Genomic DNA, 27,669 nt, shown 5'->3' with positions numbered 1-27,669 from the left:
TTTGCTTTGATAGGATTTCTGAATATTTTACAATACCCTTTCAATGGTTGAAGAAGCCTTAGGATGCCACCATTTTAAGGCTAGGAAAGAGTGTAATGAGTAAGTGAAAACTAATATCAAATGCAAACTTGATGTTACTGTTCCTTTTCATTATATTATTTATGGACACTTCAATATTAGCAAATATCTGAATCTGTAGCAAAGTAAAGTGCAATCTTTTAAAAAGGTACGGTTTTGTAATAACCTTAGGAGTAAGTCAACATAAATGACCTAAAGCATAGTAACCCTCTTTCATGCTTATTCATTTCATCTCTAACCTTGACATCCTGCAGCCATTCCTGTCCACCTAATCATTCCCTTAACCCTCACAGAGCACAAGAATTCCATTAGGCAATGTGACCTTGGAACTCTCAATATGTGCCGTTACTCTATGCTGACAGAAATGATATGACACTGTGATTCATAGCAAACTCTTCCCAACTGCTTCTTGAAGGTCCATCATGGTACTTCTGTAAGTCCCTGGTTTGAGAGGGTGTAAAGAAGAATTCACTGGGAAAGAAAGAGCTGAATTGGAACCAATCCCATCTTCTTCATCCTACGAATACCTTCCAATGTGAGCCAAATAAGTTAGGAGAATTTTACAATGAACAAAAGAAGACTGAGAACAAAAGCAAAATTTTTTTAGGAGAAAGCTAGGTCAGAAATGGAGAGGGATTTTTGTTTTGTTTTTCAAGCAATGAAAAGGTTTTGAAAAAAGAATTTTGGATAAAAGTGCTAGATGTAGCATAGTTTGGAGAAAGTAAAGGCAGGGGCAATCAGTCTATGAACTCTGAGAAGATGGAAAAGTTAGCAGAGGTTGAAAAGTCCTGGTGGTAGACAGTTTGGGAAAAGTGCTGTTAAGTGTGACCACGTGCAAATACAGTAGTTGAAGATAGTATCTAACCATCTTCAGAGATGAAAGGTCAGGGTTGTTCACCACAAATACAGTATAGTGAGAAAGACCAAAAAGCATATTATGATCAAGCTCAAGGTCAACTGGAGAAGGAGCTGAGTCCATCACAGTCTCTTCAGAGAAAATCACTGTACATTAATTTGTATTTAAATATAAAATAAAAATATTGTATTATTGTATTATATAAATATTACATATTATCATATTACATATATATTTTAACATGTTAGTAGATGGCATTTGTTCTTCCTTTTTTCTCTTAGAGGAAACTCTTTTTTTATAATTTTTTTATGCTATAGCTTAAAATATTGATCTATTCAATACACATTTTTTAAAAGATTCTTTTTATTTGACAGACAGAGATCACAAGTAGGCAGAGAGACAGGGAGAGAGAGAGGAGGAAGCAGGGCCCCTGCCAAGAAGAGAGCCCGACGTGGGGCGCAATCTCAATACCCCGGGATCATGACCTGAGCCAAAGGCGGAGACTTTAACAAACTGAGCCACCCAGGCACACCTAATACACATTTAATGAGCCTTCTAGTGCTGTGGAGACTAGAACTATAGGTAGGCATAGCCTCTGACTGACAGTCATCTTCCCCAGGGATACTGAACAGGGCAGCTGGAGTCACGTGGCCAGGGTTGGAGTCCTAAAGTCACTGTGTCTGAGCCACGTGGAAATTCACCTACTCTTCAGCAATCCCAGTTTCTAACCTTTAAATCAAGAATAGCTTCTCCCTTGTTGACCTTAAACATGATTCTTGTCTTGATAATCGAATGAGATAATATATGTGTGTGATGGGCTCTGTTCTCTATAAGGCACTATATATTTCTGCATGATTTATGCACTGCTTTATTCTTAGTCCATGGAAGGGCAGGAACCATGCCCTGTTTTCTTTATATCCTCAAACCCCAGCACAGAGTCTGGCACATTTTAAGTGTGGGCAGCAAATGTTGGCTAGCTCAGTGAATCATCTTTAGGGGCATGCGTCTTACATACTACTGAGGTGACAATAAATAACAAGGTTAATAAATCTGTGAGTTGCATAGTATACTAGAAGTGATCAATGCTGTGGGAATGAGAATCAAAATAGAGTGATGGGAACTGAGAGTCCCAAAGATATGGAATGCAGTTTTTAAAGGGGACATCCACGGTTGGTCCCACTGAAAAGGTGGTGATTGGGAAGAGACTTCGAGAAGGTAAGGGTTTTAGTCATGTGAATATTTTGGGGAAGAAAATTGGGGCAGAGGAAATAACTAGTTCCTTAGTTGGTGGAACTCTGCCTCTCTTGTTTGAGGAACATGGAAGAAGCCAGTGTGGCTGGGGTGGAGGGAGGTGGGGAGAGGAACAGAAACCGAGGTCAGAGAGACCACAGAGAGGTTGAGCCTTCGAAGGCATGGCTCTGAGTGCATTGGAGGCCACTGGGGAATTGGGAGAAGAAGAGCAACATGATCTGACTTATTTCAAAGAATCACTGGAGCTGTTGCTTTGAGAACGGACAAACGCAGAAAAGGGGGCAACAACAGCAGCAGAGGGATTGTTGAGGAGCTATTGTATAGTGGCTCCTGGGCAGTACAGTCAGTTAAGCAGCTGTCTTTGGCTCTGGTCATGATCTTGGGGTCCTGGGATAGAGCCCTGCATGAAGCTCCCTGCTGAGTGGGGAGTCTGCTTTTTCCTATCCCTCTGCCCTTCCCCCCACTTGTGCGCATCCTCTCCCTCTTTGTCTCTCTCTGTCTCAAATGAATGAATAAAATCGTGAAAGAAAGAAAGAAAGAAACCATTGTAGTAATTCAGGTGAGAGATGATAGTGTTTGTACCATGGTGGTAGAACTGGAGAAAGAGAAGTGATGAGATTATGGAAATATTTTGAAGGTAGAGCCCATAGGATTTCCTGACACACTGAGTATGGATTGTGGAAGACAGATGAGCATGCAAAATGACTCCAGGGTTTTTGCTGAGCAGCTGGGAGCCTGGAGCTGCCAACTGAGAAGGAGGCTGTTGGAGGGGACAGCTTGGAGAAAAGATCTGAGTCAAGGTTGGGCATAGTAGACATCCCAATAGAGATGTCAAAGATATAGTCATATATATGAGTCAGGAATCCAGAAAGGAGGTCTATGCTAGACCTCTAGGCTAGAAATAATAATTTATAAATTGTTGGATATAGGTGGTATTTAAAGCCATGAGACTGGCTGAAATTCCAGAGGGAGTGAGAATAGACAGAGAAGTCCAAGGAGGGAGACTTGGAGCTCTCCAGTGGTAGTATAAGAGTTGAAAGAAGAGGAAGACAGGGGCGCCTGGGTGGCTCAGTTGGTTGAGTGGCCAGCTCTTGGTTTCAGCTCAAGTCATGATCTCAGGGTTGTGAGATCAAGCCTCCCCCAACTCCCACCCCCACCTCGTGCTCTGCACTCAGTGGGGAGTTTGCCCCAGACTCTCTTCCCTCTTCCTTTGGCTTGCTCATGTGCTCTCTCTCTCTCTCACTCTCTCAAATAAATAAATAGAATCTTAAAAAAAAAAAAAAAAAAAAGAGGAAGACAAAGTAGACTGAGAAAGAGTAACCAGTAAAGCATTACAAAATCCAAGAAATGCGTGGTGTCCTGGAATCCAAGTGAAGAAAACGTGTTATGGAAAAGAGAATGATGAACTTGTCAATTGCTTAAATTTGTGAAATAAGATAAAGACAAAGAATTGACCTTTGGGTTTAGCAATATAGTGTTTAGCAATATCAGTGTTCCTTAAAAGAGCAAAAGAGTCAGACTTTTTAGAAGAGTGGGTTTAAGGAAAAACAGGGGCAGGAAATGAAGACAGTGATAGAAATAATAATTTTAAGATGTCTGCACAGAGAAATAATAATTTTAAGATGTCTGCACAGAGAGGGAGATAAACCATAAGAGACGCTTTTTTAAAAAAATTTTCCTTCTTTTTTTAAAATTTATTTTAATAAACATATAACGTATTTTTATCCCCAGGGATACAGGAAGAGACTCTTAATCATAGGAAACAAACTGAGGATTGCTGGAGGAGGGCGTGGAGGAATAGGGTAATTGGGTGCTGGACATTAGGGAGGGCACATGATGTAATGAGCACTGGGTATTATATAAGACTGATGAATCACTGACCTCTACCTCTGAAACAAATAATACACTATATCTTAATTAATTGAATGTATATTTTACAAAAAGAAATCTAGTTGCAGAGAGAAAGAGAGAAATGTGATGGTAATTGGCAGGAGAAGTAGGGTCAAGAGAGTTTTTTGTTTTTGTTTTTGTTTTTTTAAGATGGAAAAAATAACAGTATTCTATGTACCAACAAGAAGAATCCAGCTAGGATGGGAAAGTTGATGCAACAGGAGGAAAATCATTCTTTGGAGGATGGGATCTATAGTATAAAACTACAACCATCAGACCTGGTGGCAAGTAGGGGCATGAACTTTGTTTCATGGTGGGACCATCCAGATGGTTTTGTGCTTTTTCTTTGGCCATGTTCTTCAGCACAGTGTAGCCTTGCAGTAGTTGGATCATTTAAATTAGTCAGAGTCGTGGTTTTACCAAGTGAGAGTGATACAAAGAGAGGGCAGGGAGTTGCAGATGTTTACAAGATGGGTTAAGAAGGAAGAGAGTACATCAAGGAAGTCAGGAACAGTAAAAAGGTGGTGCAATCAATGGATTGGAGGATGAATGTGTTTAACCATCTGGCACATTTGACACATCTTCACCACTCCCACTTCCCTGCCCTTGTTAAAACGGTGGCTAAGAACACTGTCTGGATTAGAGTTCTGGCTGCCAGTTATAAGATCTCAATTCTGTTCCACTTTAATTTTGTTTAGCTCTGCCCAAAACACATTGCCTCAATTGCTGTGGTTTCATTGCAAAGGTCTTGATATCCAGTAAGGTGAACCCCCAATCATTTTTCAACATAAAAGCAAAATACATTTTCAGGAAAAGAAGAAGTGAGAAAATTCATTAATTAAAGGAAATACAAGAGTGTTCTTCGGGTAGAAGGAAAATGACCCAAGATAGTGACTCTGAGATGTAGGCAGAAATAAAGAGCAAGAAAAGGACAAAAACAAAGATAAATATAAGTGAACATTGACTCTATAAAGCAGTAACATTCTCATTAAGAGCCGTAAAGAGAGAAAATCAAAGTATATGACAACGATGGTGTTCAAGTCAGAGGTAGATGAATGAAGTTTGAGAGTCCTAAGATATTTGCATTGTTGTAAAAGAGAAGAAGGTAGTGATGGTTGAAGATACCTGTCATAATCTTCAGAAAGGGGTTAACCATTGAAGAGATAAGAGAATACATACTTAATAAGCTAAGAGAAAGGAAGCCAAAATAATAAAAATATTTAATAAATCCAAAAGAAGGTAAAAATTAAGATCAAAGAGGAAAGACAAAATGAATGGAACAAATGGAAAAAGTAAGAGAACAGAGTGGTGGTAAGACAACTCTCTGAAAGTGAGAACAAAGGAGAAGTATTTCAAGATCCTACCCCAAAGAGAAAGTTAAGATTTCTTATAGCCTGAATATCATCAAGAAATCCAGCTTACCACAGTGGCTTAAATCTGGGCTTTGAATGAGTGACTAACTGGATGGATGTGCAAGTAGGGTTGTTTCATTGTTATCAAATAAATATTAAAGGAGCCCTTGGAACTGGCCTTAATACAGGCAAACACAGAAACACAGTCATGTCGGCATGGCTCCTCTCTCCACAAACACCCACTTGTCCTAGATTCTCACTTCCGTTCTGAAACACAGAAAGCCCATGATAAGCACTTTTTCAGGGACCACTTTGTGAGTTGACTCAGACAGACGGGCAAGCACATCTCATAGCTGGGAGGCTTTGTTGGCTTATTTTTTGGGTTTAGTTCAACAGATTGCTAACTGCTTCCTGTTTCTGCCCTTTTACTCCCCCACGATTTCTTGTGTAGAAACCAAAGAGGCTATCATCCCTATAGTCTACTGACTTTTATAATGTCCTCCAGCAACCATCCAACCTTCCTTCAAACTGAACAATTCCAATGGCTTTCGTCCCTCTGGGGATGAAATCCTGGCCTTAAAAGAGGGATATGACTCCCTGTTAAGACTCCTGAAGAGAGGGACTTCTGGTTGAGCCGAAAAAGAATCCTCATGGTGATGGTAGACTGGATGAAGAACAACAGCTATTTTGAGGAAAAAGTACTAAAGTAAATACATTTCTGTCACCTAATTCGAGAATATGCCGTAGTTTCAGTCAACCCCTAGAATGTTCTTCCAGGCACAGGCAGCCAAGCTCCAGAATAACAGGCAGAGCAGGATGGAGAGGAGTGACCCGTATAAGAGTGAGCATCAGAGCGGCTGCCTCCTCCTTCTTCCTCTTCAGCCTCTTCTGATCTTTTAGCCATAGTACTTGTTTATTAGGCGCTTCCTATGTACTGGGCACTTTTGTGTCTAATCCTAATGACACTCCTATGGATTCAGCCACTGAATTGATGAAATAAACTGCCCAGATTAAATAAACTGTCCACAGTAGCCAAACTATGGAAAGAACCTAGATGTCCATCAACAGATGAATTGATAAAGATGTGGTATATATATATAGTGGAATGCTATGCAGCCATCAAAAGCAATGAAATCTTGCCATTTGTGACAACGTGGATGGAACTAGAGGGTATTATGCTTAGCGAAATAAGTCAATGGGAGAAAGACAACTATCATATGATTTCCCTGATATGAGGAAGTAGAGACACAATGTGGGGGGTTTGGGGGGTAGGAAAAGAATAAATGAAACAGGATGGGATCGGGAGGAAGACAAACCATAAGAGACTCTTAATCTCACAAAACAAACTGAGGGTTGCTGTGGGGAGAGGGGTAGGCAGAGGGTGGTGGGGTTATGGACATTGGGGAGGGTATGTGCTATGGTGAGTGCTGTGAAGTGTGTAAACCTGGCGATTCACAGACCTGTACCCCTGGGGCTAATAATACATTATATGAAAAAATAAAAATAAAAGGCCAGACAGCTAGTAAATGGCAGAGGTGAGGTTCATAGCGGGGTCTACCCAAAAACATGAGTTCCTGTGATACCTTGCTCTGCTTTAAGGTTCTCTGGGAACCCAACAAAGTCATGGGATGACTTTCGTACTGATAAGGCACCATGGAAGGAAGGTAATGTTGCTACCTGATCAGGAGGAAGGAAGGGCATATTTGTTGAGTATATACTATGTTTTAAGCATAATACTAGGTATTTACCTTCCTGATTCATTTATTCCTTGGAGTAACCTGGAACGGGAGTTGTTCTCCTCATGCTGCTTACGAGGAGACTGAGGCCCAGAGAAGTGAGCAAAGTGTCCACGGTCACATAGCTTACAAGATGTGAAGCTCTAGGTTTGAATCCCACTGGCTTCAAAGCCTCCATAATGTTTTGCTCTCTGTTTCAGACCCTTTCTTTTCAGAGACGTGTCCAGAAGTTAATCAGAAGGGACAGGAAGGTCATACAGGGAACTCAAGCGGTGCAAGGGGCAGAGACCATGTAATATAGGGAGAAGTCTGAGATCAGAGTAGGGAGGCAGGGGAGGGCACTGAGACTGGATTCTCCACCCGCTGATGTAGCCTCAGGCAGGACTCAGCCTCCCTGGCGTCCATTTATTCTTGTGGGGGAAAAAACAAAACAAAACAAAAACAAAAAAACAAAAAAAAAAACAAAGAAAAGAAAAAGGAAAAAAAGCGGGTTTTAATTAGGTGATCTCTACCAGCCTTTCCAGCCCCGAAGTTCTGTGTCTCTAAGTACTAAGAGGGCACCAACAGCGTTTCTTTTCTCCCAGGATCTGTTGATTCTGGGTCGTCCCCGAAGATGGTGGGGCTCCGGGCCCCCAGCACCAGACCTGCGGACGCGTTAAGTGGGAGGCAGGTCTGGGGCGCCCCCCTTGGCTCTTCAATGATTGTTGAGGGTCCGGAAACAGCACCTCACCCCGCACGGGTGTAAAAAGAAAACTGAGCCCCCGAGAGAGAGTGACAGTCTCTTCTGGGGGCTCGGGTGGCCCGCGGGGCGAGGCTCTCCCAGCACCGAGCACCGGGAACACCAGGCTGGCGGTTCGCCCGGGGGGAAGGGGGCGGCGGCGAGGGCGCCCGCGGAGGGAGCCCGGCGGGTGGCGGGGCTGCCCCGGAGGCCGACGCTCGGGCCCGGGCGGCCGCGGGAGGCGTCGCTGGGGCGCGGCGCGCCTAGGGGGCGGGGGCGAAGCTCCCGCGAGCAAAGTCCAAGCCCCGCGGCCGCAGCGCCCCTCGCGCCCGGCGGGTCGGACAGAGAGCGCGAGGTCCGAGGTGAGTCAGGCCCCGCGCTCCGGGCCGCGGCGGGAAACCCCGGGGCCGCCGCGCGCGAGACCCGGACAGCGGGGCCTCCGCCCGGCGCCCCTCCGGCGCGCGACCGTGTGGCCAGCTCGCACCCCTCGGCGGCGGGCTTTGGGGAAGCTGGTTGTACCCTCGAGCTGGGCCGGGGGCGCCGGCAGCTGAGGCTGTTGGTTTCTCCCCAGGTGGAGATGGATCTTGAGGCGGGAAGGAACGGAACCGTCCCACGCGCCGGGAGAGCGGAGGGCGACTTTGAAGTGGGCCCCAGCAGGTACCTCCCCAGCGGCCGCCGCTTTCCTTACACGCGCATCAGCAGGGCCCCATTCGGCTTCGGAAAGTGGAGCCGTCTGTGGATGCCTTTGTGTTGGGGGCTTCCCTGGAAGGGTCTTGTCTAAGGGGCTGACTTTCCTCAAGGAGTGCCACGGAGGCTCCTTTTGGAAGCGGCTTAGGAAGAAGAGGCCGCCTTTAAAAGTGCCGCTTCCCCACTTTGTGCGGGGTGACTCGATGAATATCTGTGCTGGGTAACATTCCCTGCGTTATATAACTCAGAATCTTTACAGATAACTTTCATAAACATCATCGGAGTTTGCTTGCCCTAGAGCATCAGACACCGGCTGTGGATGGTCGCGCTTCTGGAACAGGACCCGTGAGGCAAGAGAGCGGCAGCAGCAACAGCACAAAAACCCTCCTCCCCCTGTTAATTGCTCTTCCGCCAGGGTTATCCCTTCCCCCCACCCGTCTCCCAGCACCTCGAAGGTTCGCGTTTCTCCCTCCGGGGAAGTGAGGTGGGGAGGGGGGCTGTGGGCAGCCTCATTCTTCCGTAACCTGCGCTTCCAAAATCAGTCTTTGTTCCGGAGCAAGGGGGCAAGCCTCAGCCCTTCATTTGCTTGCTGGTTCTCTGAGGCTGACTGGCTCTCTGGGGCCCTCGTTAAGTGCACTTCACAGGCCTTACTTAGTAGGGACAGAAATGACCAGTCAGTGGTGTGTTGTCTTTGTTTCCTCTTTCAGTGGAGGAATCGTGAATCATTTTCGCCTTTAGCCTTAAATAGTTTCTGAGGCAGTTATGACCATAACTGAGTTCATGCCAGGCCACCCAGAACTAATTGACCTGTGTCATCAAGTAATCACCCAGAGGGACAAATTTATCAGGTTGTGTAGTGTGTCCTCAAGCTGCAAGGGGCCTGATTAGCCAACTGAAAGTATGCCTACCTGATGTTTAAAGAATCATTTTAGTCTGTTAACTTCTTCCTACAGTGATATTGCTCTGTTCCTTCTAAATACCATGGTATTCATTCATAGAAAATTTAGTTTGCCAAAGAGAATTAGAAAACAGATGGATGGTATTATTTCTACCAAGGGGAAAAAAAAGTGTGGTTTTCATCAGCTGGCAATATAGGCTGGGATTGACTGTGAATCTATAAATAGATGGCATTTTTATGAAGGCTATTTATGTACTGCACTGGCTGAACATTTGATGAGTGCACAAAGGAGCTGTCCCTGCAAAAGATGCAGTAATCCCCAGAACTCAAGGGAGTTCTCAGAAGTGAAGTTTACAACCTTATACTGGAAACACAAGAAAACAATTCAGAAGAGAAATACAGAAAGTTAATAGTAAGTTAAGACTGTAAGATTAGGAAAGTACATGTTGAGACTAATTTTTATTAAAAAAAAAACACACAAAACAAAACAGATCAAAGCTTATTCATTCCAAGGAAGTCAAGCTCCTTCCAGTTATTTAGGGCAAATGGCAAGTCATATGCTAGTTCCAATCATCCTGCTATATTGCCTATGGCACCTTCTTTTGAACAGATTTAGTGGCAGATGTCTGTCTGATTTTAACAAGTGTTCTAAATAATTTGGGATCAAGTTTTATGAGCAAAATTTATCACCTACTTAAATTAAATAATTAAATTAAGCTAAATAAAAGCATTTAGATTTTAAAAATCTCTATCCTCATGGAGTTTACATTATTGTTGGGAGGACAAACATAAAGAATACTTGTGCAAAATAAGTAAGCTACAGCAATTAGAAGGTAATGAATGCTATGGAAAATGTTAATCAAGGCTAGGGAATTGGGGAGTGCAAGGAGGAAGTAATTTGCAATTTTAAATAGGGTGGTTAAGATAGGTCTTATTGGGAAGGCAGTATTTGAGGAAAGACCGGAAAAGACATGAGAGGAGGGTGGTGTGTGGGTGTCTGAGGGGACAGCATTCCTGGCAGAGGTATCTGACAATATAAAGATCCTGCTGTGAGAACGTGTGTTCGGAGAACAGCAGCAGAGAGGCCAGTGTGGCTTGAAGCAAAGCAAACAGGGATAGGAGTAAGAAGTCTGGTGAGAGGATGCCTTGGTGGCTCAGATGGTTAAGTGGCTACCTTTGGCTTAGATCATGATCTCAGGGTCCTGGGATCGGGTCCCACATCAGGCTCCTGGCTTAGTGTGGAGTGTGCTTCTCCCTCTTCCTCTGCCTCTCCCCCTGCTAATGCTCTCTCTCTCTCTATCTCTCTGCCTCAAATGAATAAATAAAATCTTTTTTAAAAAAGAAACGTGATCCGAGAGGTGACAAAGACATCATGTAGGGGCCAAAAACCCAATGTAAGAATTTTGGCTTTTACTCTGAGAAAAATGGGAACTGTCGTAGGCTTTTTGAGCACAAGAGTAGCATGATATGACTTGAGCTTGGGAACGATTATTTGCATGATGTGTTGAGGGCAGACTGAAGTTGGCACAACTGAAAGTTGAGAAACTAGGCAGGAGTTCTCCTGGGCTGTTGGCATAGCAGTAAAAGTAATGACTAGTGATTGAATTCTAGTTGTATGGCGAATGTAGAGCCAACAGGATTTCCTGATACTGCTCCCTCTGATCTTTCAGAAGAGTAGATTTTACTCTATTTTTAGATCAATACATATTTTTTAGCAACAGAAGAATTTAATTATTTGGCAGATACTAACCTATGTATTTTCTTTCCACGTATGAGCTCTGCAAGGCAGGTGACCCTTTCTCATTCATCCAGATATCCGTGTAGTACCTTGGACAGTTACCTTTGCACTTGGTGATTGTCTTACAGTTTGTTAAACTGGTTAATTTGGACACTTTGTGGATATCACTGTTTTATATTTGAAAAAGATGTGATAACTACTCAGGTTTATATTCAGTGACTGTGAAGCATTTGGTAACAGTTTTAAATTCAAATAATTATATATATATTTTTACAGCAACCAAGACAAGAAAAAAAAGAAGAGAATGAACCTGATTGGACCATTAACTTTGGTAAGCCATGAAATATTATATATGAGTAATTCTTGTTTCCATTCAAATTTGGTGCCTTGAATCAACAGATGTGGAGTCAGTACTTTACAATTGTCCTAGGTTGGTCATCAACAGACCACATTCTCAAGGTAGTTGATAAAAAAGGTAGGGATAGGCTGGCTATGAAACAGAGCAGAGCTAGGACTTGTGTTCATAGCACCTCATGCAGAGATGTGTTTTCAGGAAAACACATCTCTGCATTTGTTACACACACACACACACACCCCAAATTTTGCTTAAAGTAAGCTTGCATATAAACAAAGTGATTGTTAACTACAGAAATTTAGAAATAAGGAAGAAATCTATGTTCACGTTTGACTTCCAAGAAAATTGATTACATATGGAGCAACATTTAGAGATTCTGATTATGTTTAACACAATTGTCAGTGGTTTTCTGCTAGTACAAGGCAAGTCAGCATATTTTGGGGAGAAGTATAATCTGGTTTTCATTTGTAGTATGTCTCAGAATGGTGGGCCAAGAAAGTGTTTCCCACTTTGAGTAAGTATGATGGGTTTCAAACTCTGACCCATTATTTCATAGCAAAGAAGATGGTATTAAGTGGCATGTCAGCTGAAACCTCCAGCTTAGTAAGTAAATGGATGAAAAGGCACAAACATTCTCAGTCTCAAACATTGGTGCACATTTCTCATGTCACAACAAAGCCCCTATTCATTCTCTTATCCCTTATTGTTGTAGTGTTTTTATTTTAAAAATTTAGTGCTTTAGAGAATAAATTGTTTATCAAACTAAATCTGGTTTTAACGTACATGTGTTAAATCTGCCTCCTATAGCAAATAAAACACCACAAACTTTGAGGCAAGAGCTTAGTACATTTAATTTGAACTTAAAAGTTAAAATTTAAATTAAATTGAAATATAATCTTTTCTTCCTTGGAATAGATACTTTTTTTGTCCTGAAAGAGGTTCAGGACAAAACTGTTTCTAACGAGAATTAGAAATTCATTGTTTGGTTGAATCACTTAAATTTAAGTTTGCTTAAGAAACTGTGCTGTTGCTGTGAAATGCTTATAATTTCAAATTTAAGCTCAGAGATGGTGAAATTTTATTTAAATAGCATGAAAAGCATTTAAAATGATTCTCAATTTTATGTAAATGTTCACTAAAGAGAACATGACATGATAATCAGATCCTGTGCTTGTAACTGTGGCCAGTAGACCCAAGTGCTCTATGTCCCTTCCTCAGAGCCACTAAAATGAACCTTGGAAACACTAGTCCTTTTTCTAGCAATTTTAGGGATACTTCTCCATTTACTCTTGACTTTACCTGCTCCCCTTGTTATGCTCCAAGCTCCACCTAGCTTCTGACCCTTGTCTCTTTCGGCACTCTTGCTTGCCCTGCTTGTTTGATGATGGAATTTGGCCTCCCCATACTGAACTTCTGGAACTCTGAGAACAGTTTGCACACCCTCCTCCCCACCAACTGTGTCTGACCTCAGACTGTCCTGACCTGTTGACCCTGTTTGACTCAGCTTCAGCTCTCAAAGACCCCACTCTACCATGCCTGACTTGTGACTCATTCTCCCCATGACTGTGTCTTGTCCCCAAAAGGGGGTAGGGTGAGAAAACTGGGTGATTCAGTTGATTAAGCATCTGCCTTCAGCTCAAGTCATGATCTCAGGGTCCTGGGATCAAGCCCTGCATCAGGCTCGCTGCTCAGCAGGGAGTTTGCTTCTTCCTCTCCCCCTCCCCCAGCTTGTGCTCCCTCTCTCCCTCTCAAATAAATAAAAAAATCTTTTAAATAAATAAATAAATAAAAAGGGACAGAGGTAAGGTATAGAAATGGAAATGTAAGGGAAGGTAGATGTAATCTAGAAGACAGAGGAAGAGAGAAGATGACAGAAAGAGCCATAGAATGATAGTAAAAAACTGGAAGAAAACATGAGAAATGAGAGAGGGCTAAAAAGACAGTGAGGGACAAAGTCTTTGAAGTCCTGTGACATTGATTGGTTAGTTCTTGGGCATTGTACATGTCACTGTAACAACTGGTGTCCGCCTTCTAAGTGATAGTACTAAGTACACCGTACAGTGATAGTTCAAAATCTAGGACCGTTGGTGTGGCCCACCAGGCCTTTTTTCGCCTCTTTCTAACATCAGCTCCCACACTCTGCACTCCAGGATTTCCCCTGCAGGGAGTTCCCTGAGCACTGCATGCGGTTTCCAGGTACCTTGCTATTCTAAGCCTAAATACCCCCAATTCATCTGTACCCACCAATTCTTCTTCAGCAAATTATCCCTTATCCTTCCAGATTCTTCAAGGAGCGTCGTCTCCTTAAGCAGAACCTCCCTAAAGTACCCATGTAAGCACTCCATAATGCTTTTTCATTTCACTTCTGAGCTGCCTTTTAAAAGGCTAACCAAAACCTCTTAAGAGGAACTTATCCACAAGACCCAGGGGATCTGTCTCCTCCCATTTGTAATTCTCTCTCTGAAATATTTTGAATATTGTTTTGAAGGATGTGATGCGTGTATACTTAGGGTTTACTCCTAGCTGTTTTTAACTCACTACGTAAGTAGCTCTGGAAGATCAAACCATATTTCTTCATGGAGCTAAACTTTTATCCCTTCTGATTATATTATAATCACTCAACCGAAGAAGATACTGGTGAAACAGAATCAGATTATTTCTTCACAGGATATAAAACAAAGAATCATAAAATTATCTGTCAATAATTTGGCTGGAAATCCTCCTTCTTCCCTATTGCATTTATCTGCAACTACTGACCTTAAATAAAGTACTAACCTTAAGTAATATTATTGACCTTAGAGGTGCCTGGGTGGCTCAGTTGGTGAAGTGTCTGACTCTTGGTTTTGGCTCAGGTCATGATCTCAGGATCCTGGGATCGAGCCCAGCAATGGGTTCCTGCAGAGCTCTTGCAAGGCTCTGCACTCAGCAGGGAGTCTGCTGAAGGACTCCCTCGCTCTCCCTTTGCCCTGCTCCCCAAGCCCTACTCACTCTCACACACGCGCTCTCTCTCTAAAATAAAATAAATAAATAAATAAATACATAATTTTTTTAAAAAAGTATTGACCTTAAATAAAAATCCAAAGAATATATAGTTGCAGAGAAAGAAAAATTCTTTTCTATTAAATATTCTTTTATGTCCTTTCTTTTTATTTTGTAGTTTCGATATTCTGACTGGCAGGATAAATTATTGATGTCCCTGGGCACCATCATGGCCATAGCTCATGGAGCAGGTCTCCCCCTCATGATGATAGTATTTGGACAAATGACTGACAAATTCGTTGATACTGCAGGAAACTTCTCCTTTCCGGGTAAGCATTTGTCTATTTTTTTTTTTTAATCATACATTGTACTCCTTTAACTGGATGAAAGATCAAAGGCTGATTTTGCTCTTTCTCATTCGCTTGATTAATGGTTTACACTCTGGCTAATTCCAGATATCACTGAAGAAGTTATAAAATTCTCAGAAAATTCCTTGAATACTCTTTAAATTTCAACCACTAGATCTATCCTGTTTGACTTTTGATACAGAATAAGGAAATGTACAAAAACCTTTGCATCTAAATAAAGCAGGGAAATCCCTCTCCTTGAGGACAGCGGAACTGTCATCTGAGTATACCTCTGCAATGTCCATCCCTTTGGTGATGACAGACATGTTTCAAAATACTTCTGTTAGTATGGCCATATTTCTTAGCTATACTCAGCTTGTAAATCTTTTGCTGGCTTTCTTTTCTTTTTTCTCCCTGCACCCTTTTTGTCAACATTCTGTCCATCTTCTGACTCTAATTTGTGGTTCAGCCAGGTTGACTGGAGCTTGATCTAACCCTTCACTAAAGAGTGAATGGTTTCAGTATGAGAATGGTATGTTTTGAAACCCACACAGAGGAGTGTAATTACTAAAGAGCCAAGGATTCTCATAAGTTAGTGTCATCCGTAAGAGGGACTGTGGTAACAGCACTAGAGTCTGGTTCCAGTGGACAGAGTTATTTTCATATTAGCCATGTTCAACACAGATAGTGAAACCTTGATGCTTTCTACCAAGCCTCATGGCCCAGCTCCTCCCAAGAGACCTTGTGGGCACTAGGCTAGAGAAGATTGAGGGAAGCTATATTGGCACACAGATGGTGGAAAGAAGGGAAAAAAATTGATAAAGAAAAGGCAGCTTACAATGCAAAGATACCTGAGAAAAAGTGGACTCTGGCATTTAGATCAGTTGGAGTTTTCAGGGTTTGCTGATTCAGAAGTATGTATTTGGTTAGCATTGCAGAACTTAAGTGTTATTACCTAAGAGAATAGGATTGCTTGATTTGTACAATAAGGTCTGTTTACATAAACATTAATATCTTTTAGAAAACTGGTAAAGGTGCCTTTTAAATTTTTATTTGTTTATTTTTATTAAAGATTTTATTTATGTATTTGTTAGAGAGAGAGAGTGCACACAGGTAGGGGGAGTGGTGGGCAGAGAGAGAGAGGCTGGGATCCCAGAGGGGACGCTGGGATCATGACCTGAGCCGAAGGCAGCTGCATAACCAACTGAGCTACACCCAGCTGCCCCTAAAGAATAGACGCTAAATAAACATCCTCTCTACAAGTTGAGCAAGTGAGTTCTGCTAAGACTAAGTACAGCTACGTACCTGATCCTCTCTCAACTTCCATGATTTTTGCTAAACTCTAGAACTCTCAACATACCAGTGAGCTCTCTGGATTTAGACTGAGTAGGAAATTTAAAGATTTCACTTTCTCCAAAAAGGTATGACAATATTATCTTTACAAACTTCTGAAGAGTGGGCATAGGAAGTTAATAACATTTGAGGGACTTCTCATTGCAAATCCTCTAAGACAGCCTGTAAGCCTGATGTCAGATGTGGCTGCGGAAGACCAAGGGTCATTTCATCTGGAGGTTACGGAAAGTAAGTTGGCAACTCTGGGGAGTTTATCACCCCAGCAATGACAGGTTTTTAAGTGACTTGCTCGTGCCATTCCCCTGAGAGGCCTTGAATTTGACCCTGGGCACAGCACATGGCACCTGTCTGCCATGCCCAGCTTCAAAGCTACTTGGTTGCATAATTAGAAACAAGCAAAAAACAAACAAACTGTTCCAAATAAGAAAGTTGTGGAGTTATTCTGGTCCTAGTGAAAACAAAAACAGGACTACTAAAATGGGTCCAAACACTAACTTATCTGTGTTAAGTGTAGGGCATTACTTTAACCTCATTTAAAAAAAAATTTAATTGAGATAAAATACATAGCAAAATTTACCATCTTTACCATTTTTAAGTGTACAGTTCAGTAGTGTGAAGTATATTCACACTGTTGTAAAGTCAATCTCCAGAATTTTTTCATCTTGTAAAAACTGAGACTCTGTACCCATCAAACCACAAGCCCTGCATGAGGCTCTGTACTCAGCACAGAATCTGCTTGACCCTCTCCCTCGCCTGTCTTGCTCTCTCTCTCTCCCTCAGATGAATACAAATCTTTTTTAAAAAGGCACTTTTGGGATGGCTGGGTGGCTCTGTTGGTTAAGCATCTGCCTTTGGCTCAGGTCCTGATCCCAGGGTCCTGGGATCGAATCCACCATCAGACTCCTTGCTCTGTGGGGAGCCTGCTTCTCCCTCTCCCTCTGCTGTGCGCGCTCTCTCTCTCTCTTTTTCTCAAATAAATAAATACAATCACTTTTTTAAAAGTCTATTCTTAAAAATTGTTGGACTCTTGGACAGTTAGACTTACTGGGAGTCAAATTGGAAGGGAATGTTAAAAGAAAACAAGGTTTAAATTACAAGAGGGTTTGACAGTGAATGATTGTGAAGAAAGCACATCCTGTCAACAGAATAAAGCTCCTCAGTGACAAGGTTTTTCCCTCACAATGACTCAGTTGTGCAGAAACTGAGTTATGTGTGTTCTGCATCCAAAACCTCAATGACAGAGTCAAAGGAGACATTTTTTATGCAGAGTATCAGGAGCTTAATATATTTTATGTCAAGTATGTGTAACTGTAATGATCTAGAAAATTCTGTAGAGAAATCAATATACACTGCATGCCTTTGTATTGCCACATGGTTGAGAGGAAAAGGCATTTTGGAGACCCCAGTTATTTTAAGTAACTATACGTACTAAGTTGCCTGGACAAACACCAGCTCTTTGCTTTGTGCTGGATATTTCCATATGATAAGAGAAGTTCTAGGCAGAACTGAGGAAGGCAGACATTGATTTGAGACTTACATGCGTCAGTTAGGACTCTCTGTATAATGTCTCCCTAGGTAATCCTTAAGATATGCATTTATTTAAACCTTTCACTTACTAGCTGTATGACCTTGGGCAAGTTACTTAACCTCTGTGATTCTTACTATGCTCATCTTCAAAAGGTGATCATAGACTCACTGATAGAATTAAATGAGATGTTTACGAAAGTATCTAGAAGATAGTAAATGATTGATAAATATTGGGGAAAACTAACTGTGAATTCTTGGAAAAGAAGTGACTGCTCTAATCCATCCATCCACGGACTTTATGAGAGCTCTCTAAAATGAATAGGCAACTTCAAGAATTCTCTATTTCCTTATTCTGGGAGGCATTCAGGCAAACCAGGGTGAGACCCATCCTAGCACATTAGAATCAAATGGGGATAGTTTTTAGAAATGTGATGCTCTAGACTCAGCCTGAGGTTCTGACTGAGCTGTTCTTGCATGAAGCCTGGGCAAATGTATTTTTTTTCAAGCTCTCCATGTGAGTCTAACAGGCACATAGCACTGAGAACCCCTGAACCAGGTGACTTAGAGATTGTTTATGAGACCAAGTTTATGAGACCAAAACAGGTAGCATCTGAGAAGACCAGGCCTAGGCCCTTTCAAATCTAGAGTCCCATTAGATTTCCAGATCTAGAATTTCAGATCCAGAGGCCCATGAGATGTCTAGATCTAGAATCTTATGATATTTCCTGATCTAGAATTTCAGATCTAGAGTCCCATAAGATTTCCTGGTCTAGAATTCCAGATCTGGAATCCCATGACTTTTCTGGGAACACATCAACACACATCTGCCTTACCTTAGTCCTTGGGCAGCAGAAACTTTCCTAGGAGCTCCTAGGGTTATTAACCCAGGCCTAGATTGCCATTCTTGGCTTGGACTCTGAGAAAGGAGCATTTCAAATTTTGAATGCCCATAGATTTTTATTTCCTAGGAGGGAGAATCAGTCTGAGTTATAATGTGCTCACTGAGAGAATGTAAACCTTTGAAGGAGGCATTTAGAGGAGAGTAAAATTCATTCAAGATTCTACCTGATTTTTAAATTTTGGGGGAAAACTAACCCTGTACACATATATATATGTGGCGTTTCCCCAAGGTTTGAACAATGATTTCCACCATTACCAAGCTTTAAGTAGCTTGTCTGCCTCTAATTCCAAATACAATTCCAATTTGGCATCTGAAAGCTGCCATATTTAAGAACTCAGGGAGGAAGTGAGCACACACAACTGAACTGATAAGAACAGAAGTGAAATAGGGTCTGATTCCTCAAGGACCTGAAAGCTGATGGCGAGCTAGATTAATAAGCAGAAACATTTTACCAAGAACATCAGTGGAAGTTACAGTTTTGAGGGAGAAATTATGCCATAGTCAGGGCCGCATGCCTGGTAATTGATCCTGACAGTAGTTTAAGTTTTAAAGAAGTTTATAAGTTTTAAAGTTTAAGTTTCGACTTTAGCCCCTTTGGAAGAAGATGAGGAAGATACACCACAACCAGAAAACATGACTATGGGGTTATTTATACATGATAAGTGAACAAAGACTAATTTCTGTCTTAGCACTGTGGTAAATAGGGAAATATCTACTCTGGTATGTTTTCTCAACAATGCTGTGGTGATATTTTGTTCTATTATTTTGACAGGGACTGTTTCTTTTATACTTTTTCATTTTGTGGTTGTGTGTTTTTCAATTTTTAAAGACTTCTATTTATTTATTTGAGAGAGAGTGAGAAAGAGCACGGGTGGGGCAGAAGGAGAGGGAGAAGCAGACTCCCCACTGAGCAGGAAGCCCAACTCGCGGCTTGATCCCAGGACCCCAGGATCATGACCTGAACTGAAGGCAGGTGCTTGGCCAACTGAACTACCCAGGCGTCTCTCACTTTGTGTTCTTTAAGAAGTGAAGATAGTCATTACCACATGAAACCATCAGTGTAGTATGAAGTTAGGAGCTATATGTATAGTGTTAGGACTCTCAGCCTACTTGCTAACTGTGTGACTTTGGATAAGTTACTTTATCACCCTGTGCCTCAATTTCCTCATCTGTGAAATGCGAATTCACAAAGGAGTCCTACATCATAGGGTTGTGGTGAAAATTAAATGAATTAATACATGTAAAGTGTTCAGAACAGAGCCTGGCAGATAACAAATGCTCAATACACGCTAGCTATTATTACAACAGGAATGGCACATAGACATTTTCATCAAATTAGTTCAAATTAATATACAATAATATTTCCTTCCAATCAATACCACTTTAAAAATACCAGAATATAGTTTTGCCAGCAAACAAGGTGTGGAATCCAGGATTACAACCAATTGCCAGTGAGCCACTGTCGTATCTTTAGACAACTGACTTATCTTCCTTGTCTCAAATTTTGCCTCCTTTACAATGCATGTAATTCAGCCTTTGTACCTCTGATGGGAAAAGGAAGCACCTAAGGGAAAACACACATGTATTCAAACAAAATTAACAAAAGCAATTATCTATAAAGTGCATTTGGCCTCTAAGAAAAAATGCCCCTTAAATTCTGTCCTTTCTCTTGAAACCATTTCTTTTTTCTTCCTCTGCCTTCTATATGCTCTGCCTGCCCTCCATCCACTCCTCTCTGCTGCCTTAGGAACCTGCTTTGCTAAAGTCCTGAGACCGCCAGGATCAGGGATGAACCTAGGAGAGTGATCTTTCCCCATCTGGGCCCTAGATGTCCTGCAGCTAAACCCGTGGACTCTCTATTGGAGCAAAGTGAAAAGTATTCATTGAGGTTGAAAAAAAAAAGAAGATTTTTAAAACCTGGTAACATCTATTAATAGTTCAATTTTTCAAAAATGTCTTATTTTTGTTTTGTTTTGTTTTTATTTAGTGAATTTTTCATTGTCAATGCTAAATCCAGGCAGAATTCTGGAAGAAGAAATGACTAGGTAATTGGCTAATACGTACATATATATATATATATGTAGGTATTCTATATATAATATACATTTATATATATAAATATTTATGATGTACTTTAAAAAATGTTTTATTTGAGAATAATTGCAAACTTTCAGAGAATTATAAGAATATACAAAGAGCCTCTGTATACTCTTTACATTTAGTTATATTCTTTGACCTATTGTTATCATTGATTTTTTTATGATTTATTTATTTTAGAGGGAGAGAGAGCGAGAGAACATGAGTGGGGTAGGGCAGAGGGAGAGGGAGAGAGAGAATCTCAAGCAGACTCCCTACTGAGAGTGGAGCTCCATTCCAGGACCCCGAGATCATGACCTGAGTCAAAATGAGTCAGCAGCTTAACTGACCGAACCACCCCAGCATCCCCTGGCCTATTGTTATCATTTATACCCAGTCCCCTCACCTCGACCATCTGAAGTAACTTGCATACATTATCATGGCCCGTTACTCATGAATACTTCAGTGTGCTTTCTAAGCATAGGATACTCTCTTCATAACCATAGCACAATTATCAATGTCGGTGAATTTAATACTGATACAGTACTTTGATCTAATCTATCATTTGTATTCCAGTTTTGTCAACTGATCCAATAATGTCCTTTATGGCATTTTTCCCTTCCTTCATCCTTCTTTTTTTTTTTTTTTTAAGATTTTATTTATTTGACAGAGAGATCACAAGTAGGTGGAGGGGCAGGCAGAGAGAGAGGGAAGCAGGCTCCCCGCCAAGCAGAGCCCCATGTGGGGCTCGATCCCAGGACCCTGAGACCATGACCCAAGCTGAAGGCAGAGGCTTAACCCACTGAGCCACCCAGGTGGCCCCCTTCATCCTTCTTAATAGAAATCTCAAAAGCCTGTGCCATAATATTTGTATGCTTACTTATCAATTACTCCTGCTGATTTAAATGAGCTCTATCCATATGCTACTGCAGGCCTGAAAGGCTTCTTTCTGGAAACAGTTTGTAAAATTATATAAAAAGTATCTTTGAGAGTATCAAAACTGAATTTGTTCTTTTTTAAAAATTCTGTTTATTTGAGAGAGAGAGAGAGAGAGCATGAGCAGGACAGAGGGCATAAGGAGAGGGAGAAGCGGACTCTCCACCGAACAGGGAGCCCGATGTGGGGCTCGGTCCTGAAGGCAAATACTTAACCAACTGAGCCACCCAGGCACCCCAAATTTGTTCTTTTTAGTGATACTAACTTTCCTCTAATTTAGTTAAGACTTCACTCAAAGTTAATTTGAATTTATGTTTTTAGTGTACTATTAAAAGATATTTTTGAATTATGCCAGAGAGCAAGAGGGTTTTTTGTTTTGTGAGTTTGTGTGTGTGTGTTTGTGTTTTGTTTTGTTTTGTTCTTTTGGCAGGGTGTATGTGAGGGGGGTCTTTCTGTAAACAATACAAGAACACTTACATTAAGAACCATTTTATACACTCAATCTGTTTATTCTTATACCAGTGGTATGCGAACAGTAGTGAACTTTTTCAATACAATAAGATATGCAAGTCTAGAATCTTAATTATGAAAGAAGAATCACACCATATCTACAAATTGTCAGTATCAGTTTTAAGATGATCCATTAACACCATTATTTTTTGCAATTAACTCCCAAATGTTTCTGTTTTCTGGCAATTCAAGTGAACAGATTCGCCGTCATCCTCTTACAGTTTAAGAAAGAGAAGAGAAAAAAATTTCATGTGTATTTGTTATGATGTCCTACACAATCTATATGATTTCGGTAAACTGAATCCCCAGTTCTAAAGATTTTCCTGAAGAAGATGAATAAAGAGGAGTATTTAAAAGAAACTTCCTAATTATTTTCCAGGTATGCATACTATTACTCAGGGTTAGGTGCTGGAGTTCTTGTCGCTGCCTATATACAAGTTTCATTTTGGACTCTGGCAGCTGGCCGACAGATCAGGAAAATCAGACAGGAGTTTTTTCATGCTATTCTACGACAAGAAATAGGCTGGTTTGATATCAACGACACCACTGAACTCAATACACGGTTAACAGAGTAAGTGTATTGTTTATGTCACACTTTCATAATGAAATGAACCACTAACTCTGTGAAAATGTGCCATGGTTAGATTTTAAACTTAAAAAATTACTAGATGAAGCATTTGGATACGTACTGGGAATAGATCACCCGACAGCCGTTTCTAGCATCTGTAGCTTATGCCCCCGTGCATTTTCCTTATCAATTAGTTTGTTCTCCTCAGTGATTTAGTAGGTTAACTTGAAGACTGGGCTCACATCTTATATTTGTTTATCTCTCTGTGGAGCTCGCTACAGGGCCTGGCAGATGTTATGCATTCAATTAAGATGGTTGAATGAATGAGTACATGTGTGAATGAAGTCACAGCAAGGCTTGTCTTCGTAATTGTTGGCTCTTCACTTATTCGGCAAACACTTGAGGGCCTATTACATGCCACGCACTCTTCTAGATGTGTATGATATTACCAGTGAAAAGACAAAGATCTCTGCCCTCCTATTGCTTACTTTCCAGCAGGGGGAGATAGATGGCAAACGTTGCCTTCCTGGGGTTCCTGGCAAAAGAGTCCTGAGCAAATGAAGTTAAAAAAAAAAATCAGGCAAAGTCAAGGCATTTAGGACCTGGTTGGCCTCACTACAGACTTCAGCTTTGACTCCTAGTGAAATGGGCAGCCATTGGGAGTTTTGATCTGAGAAGGAACACACTGAGACTTCCATTTTCAAAGGATCGCGCTGGCTGCTGTGTTGAGAAGGGAGTGGGTTGAGGGTAGGGCGGAGGGTAGAAGCAAGTAGGCCTTCCTTATTAGTGTTGCAATGCCCTTCCTAATACCTGCTTTTAAACACATGGATTCATACGTTCAGAATGCTAGTGTTTCTCGAATGGGATTAACTAACTTAATAGCATCAACTTTAATGATATGAACTTCTTAGAGGTATGAACTGAACCTGAATTTCTTCCTTTGTGCAGTATTTAGGTGGGGAAAAAATCTCATTCAAGAGGCTAAGACTGTGAATGAGGCTTGCAGTAGTGTGAACGAGATTTACCTATGTGTTTGTCAGATGTCTGCTTCAGCCCTCTGATTGAAGACCTCCTGCCTGTAACCACTTAGGTGTGATCTTTTTTAGTGACATCTCCAAAATCAGTGAAGGAATTGGTGACAAGGTTGGAATGTTCTTTCAAGCAGTAGCCACGTTTTTTGCAGGATTCATAGTAGGATTCGTTAGAGGATGGAAGCTTACCCTTGTGATAATGGCCATCAGCCCTATCCTGGGACTCTCTGCAGCTGTCTGGGCCAAGGTGTGTGAAACGGGGGCATTTTCCTGTGTGTTAGCCCACACTTTCAAGAGTTATTTTTTAACATGCAGGGTTCGGGTTCTTGTAGTTGTCCATATCTGTGCGACATGCAGTTGAAACCACATTTAAAAGCATTCTGTTACGAACTCTCCTACACTGTTGGTGGGAATGCAAGCTGATGCAACCACTCTGGAAAACAGCATGGAGGTTCCTCAAAAAGTTGAAAATAGAGCTACCCTATGACCCAGCAATTGCACTACTGGGTATTTACCCTAAAGATACAAACGTAGTGATCCGAAGGGGCACGTGCACCTGAATGTTTATAGCAGCAATGTCCACAATAGCCAAACTATGGAAAGAACCTAGATGTCCATCAACAGATGAATGGATAAAGAAGATGTGGTATATATACACAATGGAAAACTATGCAGCCATCAAAAGAAATGAAATCTTGCCATTTGCAACAATGTGGAGGGAACTAGAGGGTATCATGCTTAGTGAAATAAGTCAGTCGGAGAAAGACAACTATCATATGATCTCCCTGATATGAGGAAGTGGAGATGCAACGTGGGGGGTTAGGAGGGTAGGAGAAGAATAAATGAAACAAGATGGGATCGGGAGGGAGACAAACCATAAGTGACTCTTAATCTCACAAAACAAACTGAGGGTTGCTGGGGGGAGGAGGGTCGGGAAAGGGTTATGGACATTGGGGAGGGTATGTGCTATGGTGAGTGCTGTGAAGTGTGTAAACCTGGTGAGTCACAGACCTGTACCCCTGGGGATAAAAATACATTATATGTTTATAAAAAAATTAAAAAATTAAAAAAAAAGCATTCTGTTAATGCCATAATAAATTCATTTTTAATGTGATTTTAAATGTCAGTTATTATCTCAATTATGGATTTTTTGCACTGCTATTATTTGTTCGGGTAAATCTGCTGACATAGTAGTTTAAACTAGTTAAATGGTTATGTTCCCATTTAAGGAAACACAATTTTAAAACCTAACATTCTACCAAACCATTGCATGAATATTTAAAAAAATGAAGTTTGGATTTGTTTTATTTATTTTTAACTGTTACCTCTGACAGTTAGGTGGCACTCCGCCAACTTGGCCATGCCATAAAAATATATGTTAACCTGTTCTACTTCAGACAACACTGCAGAGTTGAGAAATGTTACTGACCATTTTGCTCTTTTGGTGGTTGATGATTTGCTTGGTGACTTACTCGTATCTCTTTTATTTCGATCAGTCCTTTACCTGTCTCCCGCAATACCTTGTTTAGCCATCTTATTATAAAGCAGAATGCCCATGAGTAGATCTGGAGGCATTGTTCCCATAGTACTTAAAATCATGATATGATAAAGAATAGTGACTTTCCAAAGCAGTAAGATTTTATTTTAGTTCATTTTGCAATTAGAGAAAAAAACACAGCGGATGTGGAACTTGATGTTATTCCTCAAGGCGCTATTAGAGAATTATACGTGGATTTTCTGTTCCTGACTGCTCTCGGGGAGTGTACCACCAGGGGGGATCAGATCTAGCCTTTGTAGGGGGTGGAAGGAGCCCCAGGGTCTGGGACGCGGACTGTTGTTCACTTCACGACTTCAGTGTCTGGAAAGGGATAGGGTTTGGGAAGAAAAAGCAAATTAAAGAGTTAACCAGACTGCCTTTTAAATGTTCTCCCCATTCGAAAGTCACGAATGTTTCTCCTCGTTTCTCCCCGTATCCAGATACTCTCGGCATTTAGTGACAGAGAGCTAGCCGCATATGCCAAAGCGGGCGCCGTGGCAGAAGAGGCTCTGGGGGCCATCAGGACCGTGATAGCCTTTGGAGGCCAGAACAAAGAGCTGGAGAGGTCAGGAAGGTTCTTTGTCCACTAGATCAAAGAACCCACCTTTGCATCTTGTTGCTCATCCTTTTGTTGTGTGTGTCTTACTACTTTCCTTTCCTTAGTACTAACCCCATCCCTCCCCAAATATAGGGACCCTTTCCTGATGTCTGGAGTTCAATGTCAGCCTCTAAAGCAGGGTTCTTATTCTTTTTATGTTCCATGGACTCCTTTGGCAGTCTGATGAAGCCTATGGACCCTTCCTTAGAACAGTAATTTTAAACGCATAAGACAAAACACAGAGGATTACAAAAGAAACCAATTATAGTGAAGTACAGTTTTCAAAATATTTTTTAAACTGTGATACAGTAGATATCTGCCTTTGCTGTTAGCATATTAAATAATAAGAGCGAACTCTGGGTTCAGTAACTAGTGTAACTCTGAAGTAGAAATGCAGGTGAAAGATACTTCAAGATATTTGTTTCAAGTGTAGCATGATATAAAAATGATCCAGGGCCTCTACTGGCAACAAAGGCACGGTTACTGCTAATTCTGCAGTGGTTTGTTGCCTCTGCTGATGATCCAAGGAAATGCTGCCTTTCAGGTACAAGTTCATGAAAATAATGATATAATTGTTTCCACATTCGAATTCCTTGACTGTGGATCCCAGGCCACGTAGCCCTGCTCTACAGGAACCTGATAACCAAAAACCAAAATGCCCGAACAAAGCCCACAGTAAAGGCAAGTCTGCTTTTGTTTAATGCCCCCAAACAGTTTTCTTTAAGTAGCCTGCCCCAGTACAAAGTATGATTCTGTGTCAAGTATTCTCTCTTGCCGTCCTGCCGGACTCCCGATACCCACAACTTTTTGCAAGAGAAATTCTCTGGAAATTCTTCCTCCTCAAAAGCCAAGTTGCCCCCAGTTTCCTCCATTTTCTTTTCCTCTTTTCCTTTTCCTGAATCCCTCTTCACAAGCACCATGTTCCGGTTCTCTAATCTCTTCCTTTTTTTCTCTCGCTGCTGCTTCCTGCACACAGTAGCCCCCACAGAGCACACTAACCCTCCCTGGGACCTCAGGATGGGAGTATAATCAGTACCGCTCCATTAGCCGCAGTAAGCAAGCCGCCTCAGCGAAGGTAATTACAGCATGTCCTCCACTGTCACCGGAGCCTGGTGTCACACGGGGGCTGACCTGAATCTCCCTGGGCCTTGGGGCCCAGCCACAGGGGACTTATCACAGGGCTGGAGGCGGCCTGCCACGGGCTTCCCAGGGACACAGATCTGCGGAAGGAAAGCAGCGCCCCAAGCTGGGCAGGGCACACTGAGAAGTTGGCTGCTTTGAGTAATCAAACACAGAAACTTTTTGGTGGCAACTGCATTTAAAAAAAACCAAACAAACACCAAACTAATGAATCTTCAACATCTCATTTGGTTAACCTAAAAAAAAAAAAGTGTTTTCTTTTGTTAGAAACACACTATTTTATATGATATTTCCCCAGTCTCATTTTATAGACATGTATTTTTTCCTAGTTTTAGGCAGCCAAAATTAAATTTTACACACTTTCTGTACCTAGCATGGAAAGGTAGATTTAATTTAAACTGATGTAAACAAAAATCATAATTTAACAGACCCACTGTAAACATTTACACCTTTGTATCAAATCCTAGAAGCCAGAAATATGAATTTTAATTACTACTCAGAAATGTAATATTATGAGCACTATTCAGGGAGAGATTAAATACTAAAACAACAATAGGAATAATAGGAATAATAAGAGGAATAGGAATCACCAGGTTTTGCCTGGTGT

The 27,669-nt window shown here is 41.4% G+C and overlaps 1 protein-coding gene across 6 annotated transcripts in view; it reads left to right on the top strand.

Annotated features, from left to right (window-relative positions):
- The first annotated feature begins 8,100 nt into the window (after positions 1-8,100).
- The window catches only part of ABCB4 (ATP binding cassette subfamily B member 4), a 64,770-nt gene continuing 45,201 nt past the window's right edge, over positions 8,101-27,669 (top strand). Inside the window, exons 1-8 of one of the 6 annotated variants that reach the window (XM_080818353.1) lie at positions 8,101-8,243; positions 8,453-8,538; positions 11,481-11,535; positions 14,717-14,867; positions 20,654-20,711; positions 22,568-22,759; positions 23,863-24,034; positions 25,765-25,889. In XM_080818353.1, the coding sequence (XP_080674479.1) occupies positions 8,459-8,538; positions 11,481-11,535; positions 14,717-14,867; positions 20,654-20,711; positions 22,568-22,759; positions 23,863-24,034; positions 25,765-25,889 (833 nt within the window). In that variant the 5' untranslated portion in view covers positions 8,101-8,243; positions 8,453-8,458. Of the gene's footprint in view, positions 8,244-8,452; positions 8,539-11,480; positions 11,536-14,716; positions 14,868-20,653; positions 20,712-22,549; positions 22,760-23,862; positions 24,035-25,764; positions 25,890-27,669 lie in introns of those variants that run through there. The other 5 variants (XM_080818354.1, XM_080818356.1, XM_080818355.1 and 2 more) reach the window with 5 other exon arrangements.

This window comes from Martes martes, assembly GCF_963455335.1.
Source record: "Martes martes genome assembly, chromosome: 11".
NCBI classification, from domain to species: Eukaryota; Metazoa; Chordata; class Mammalia; order Carnivora; family Mustelidae; genus Martes; species Martes martes.
Note: the sequence above shows the minus strand (reverse complement) of the source record. Positions and strands in the feature narration are given on the sequence as shown.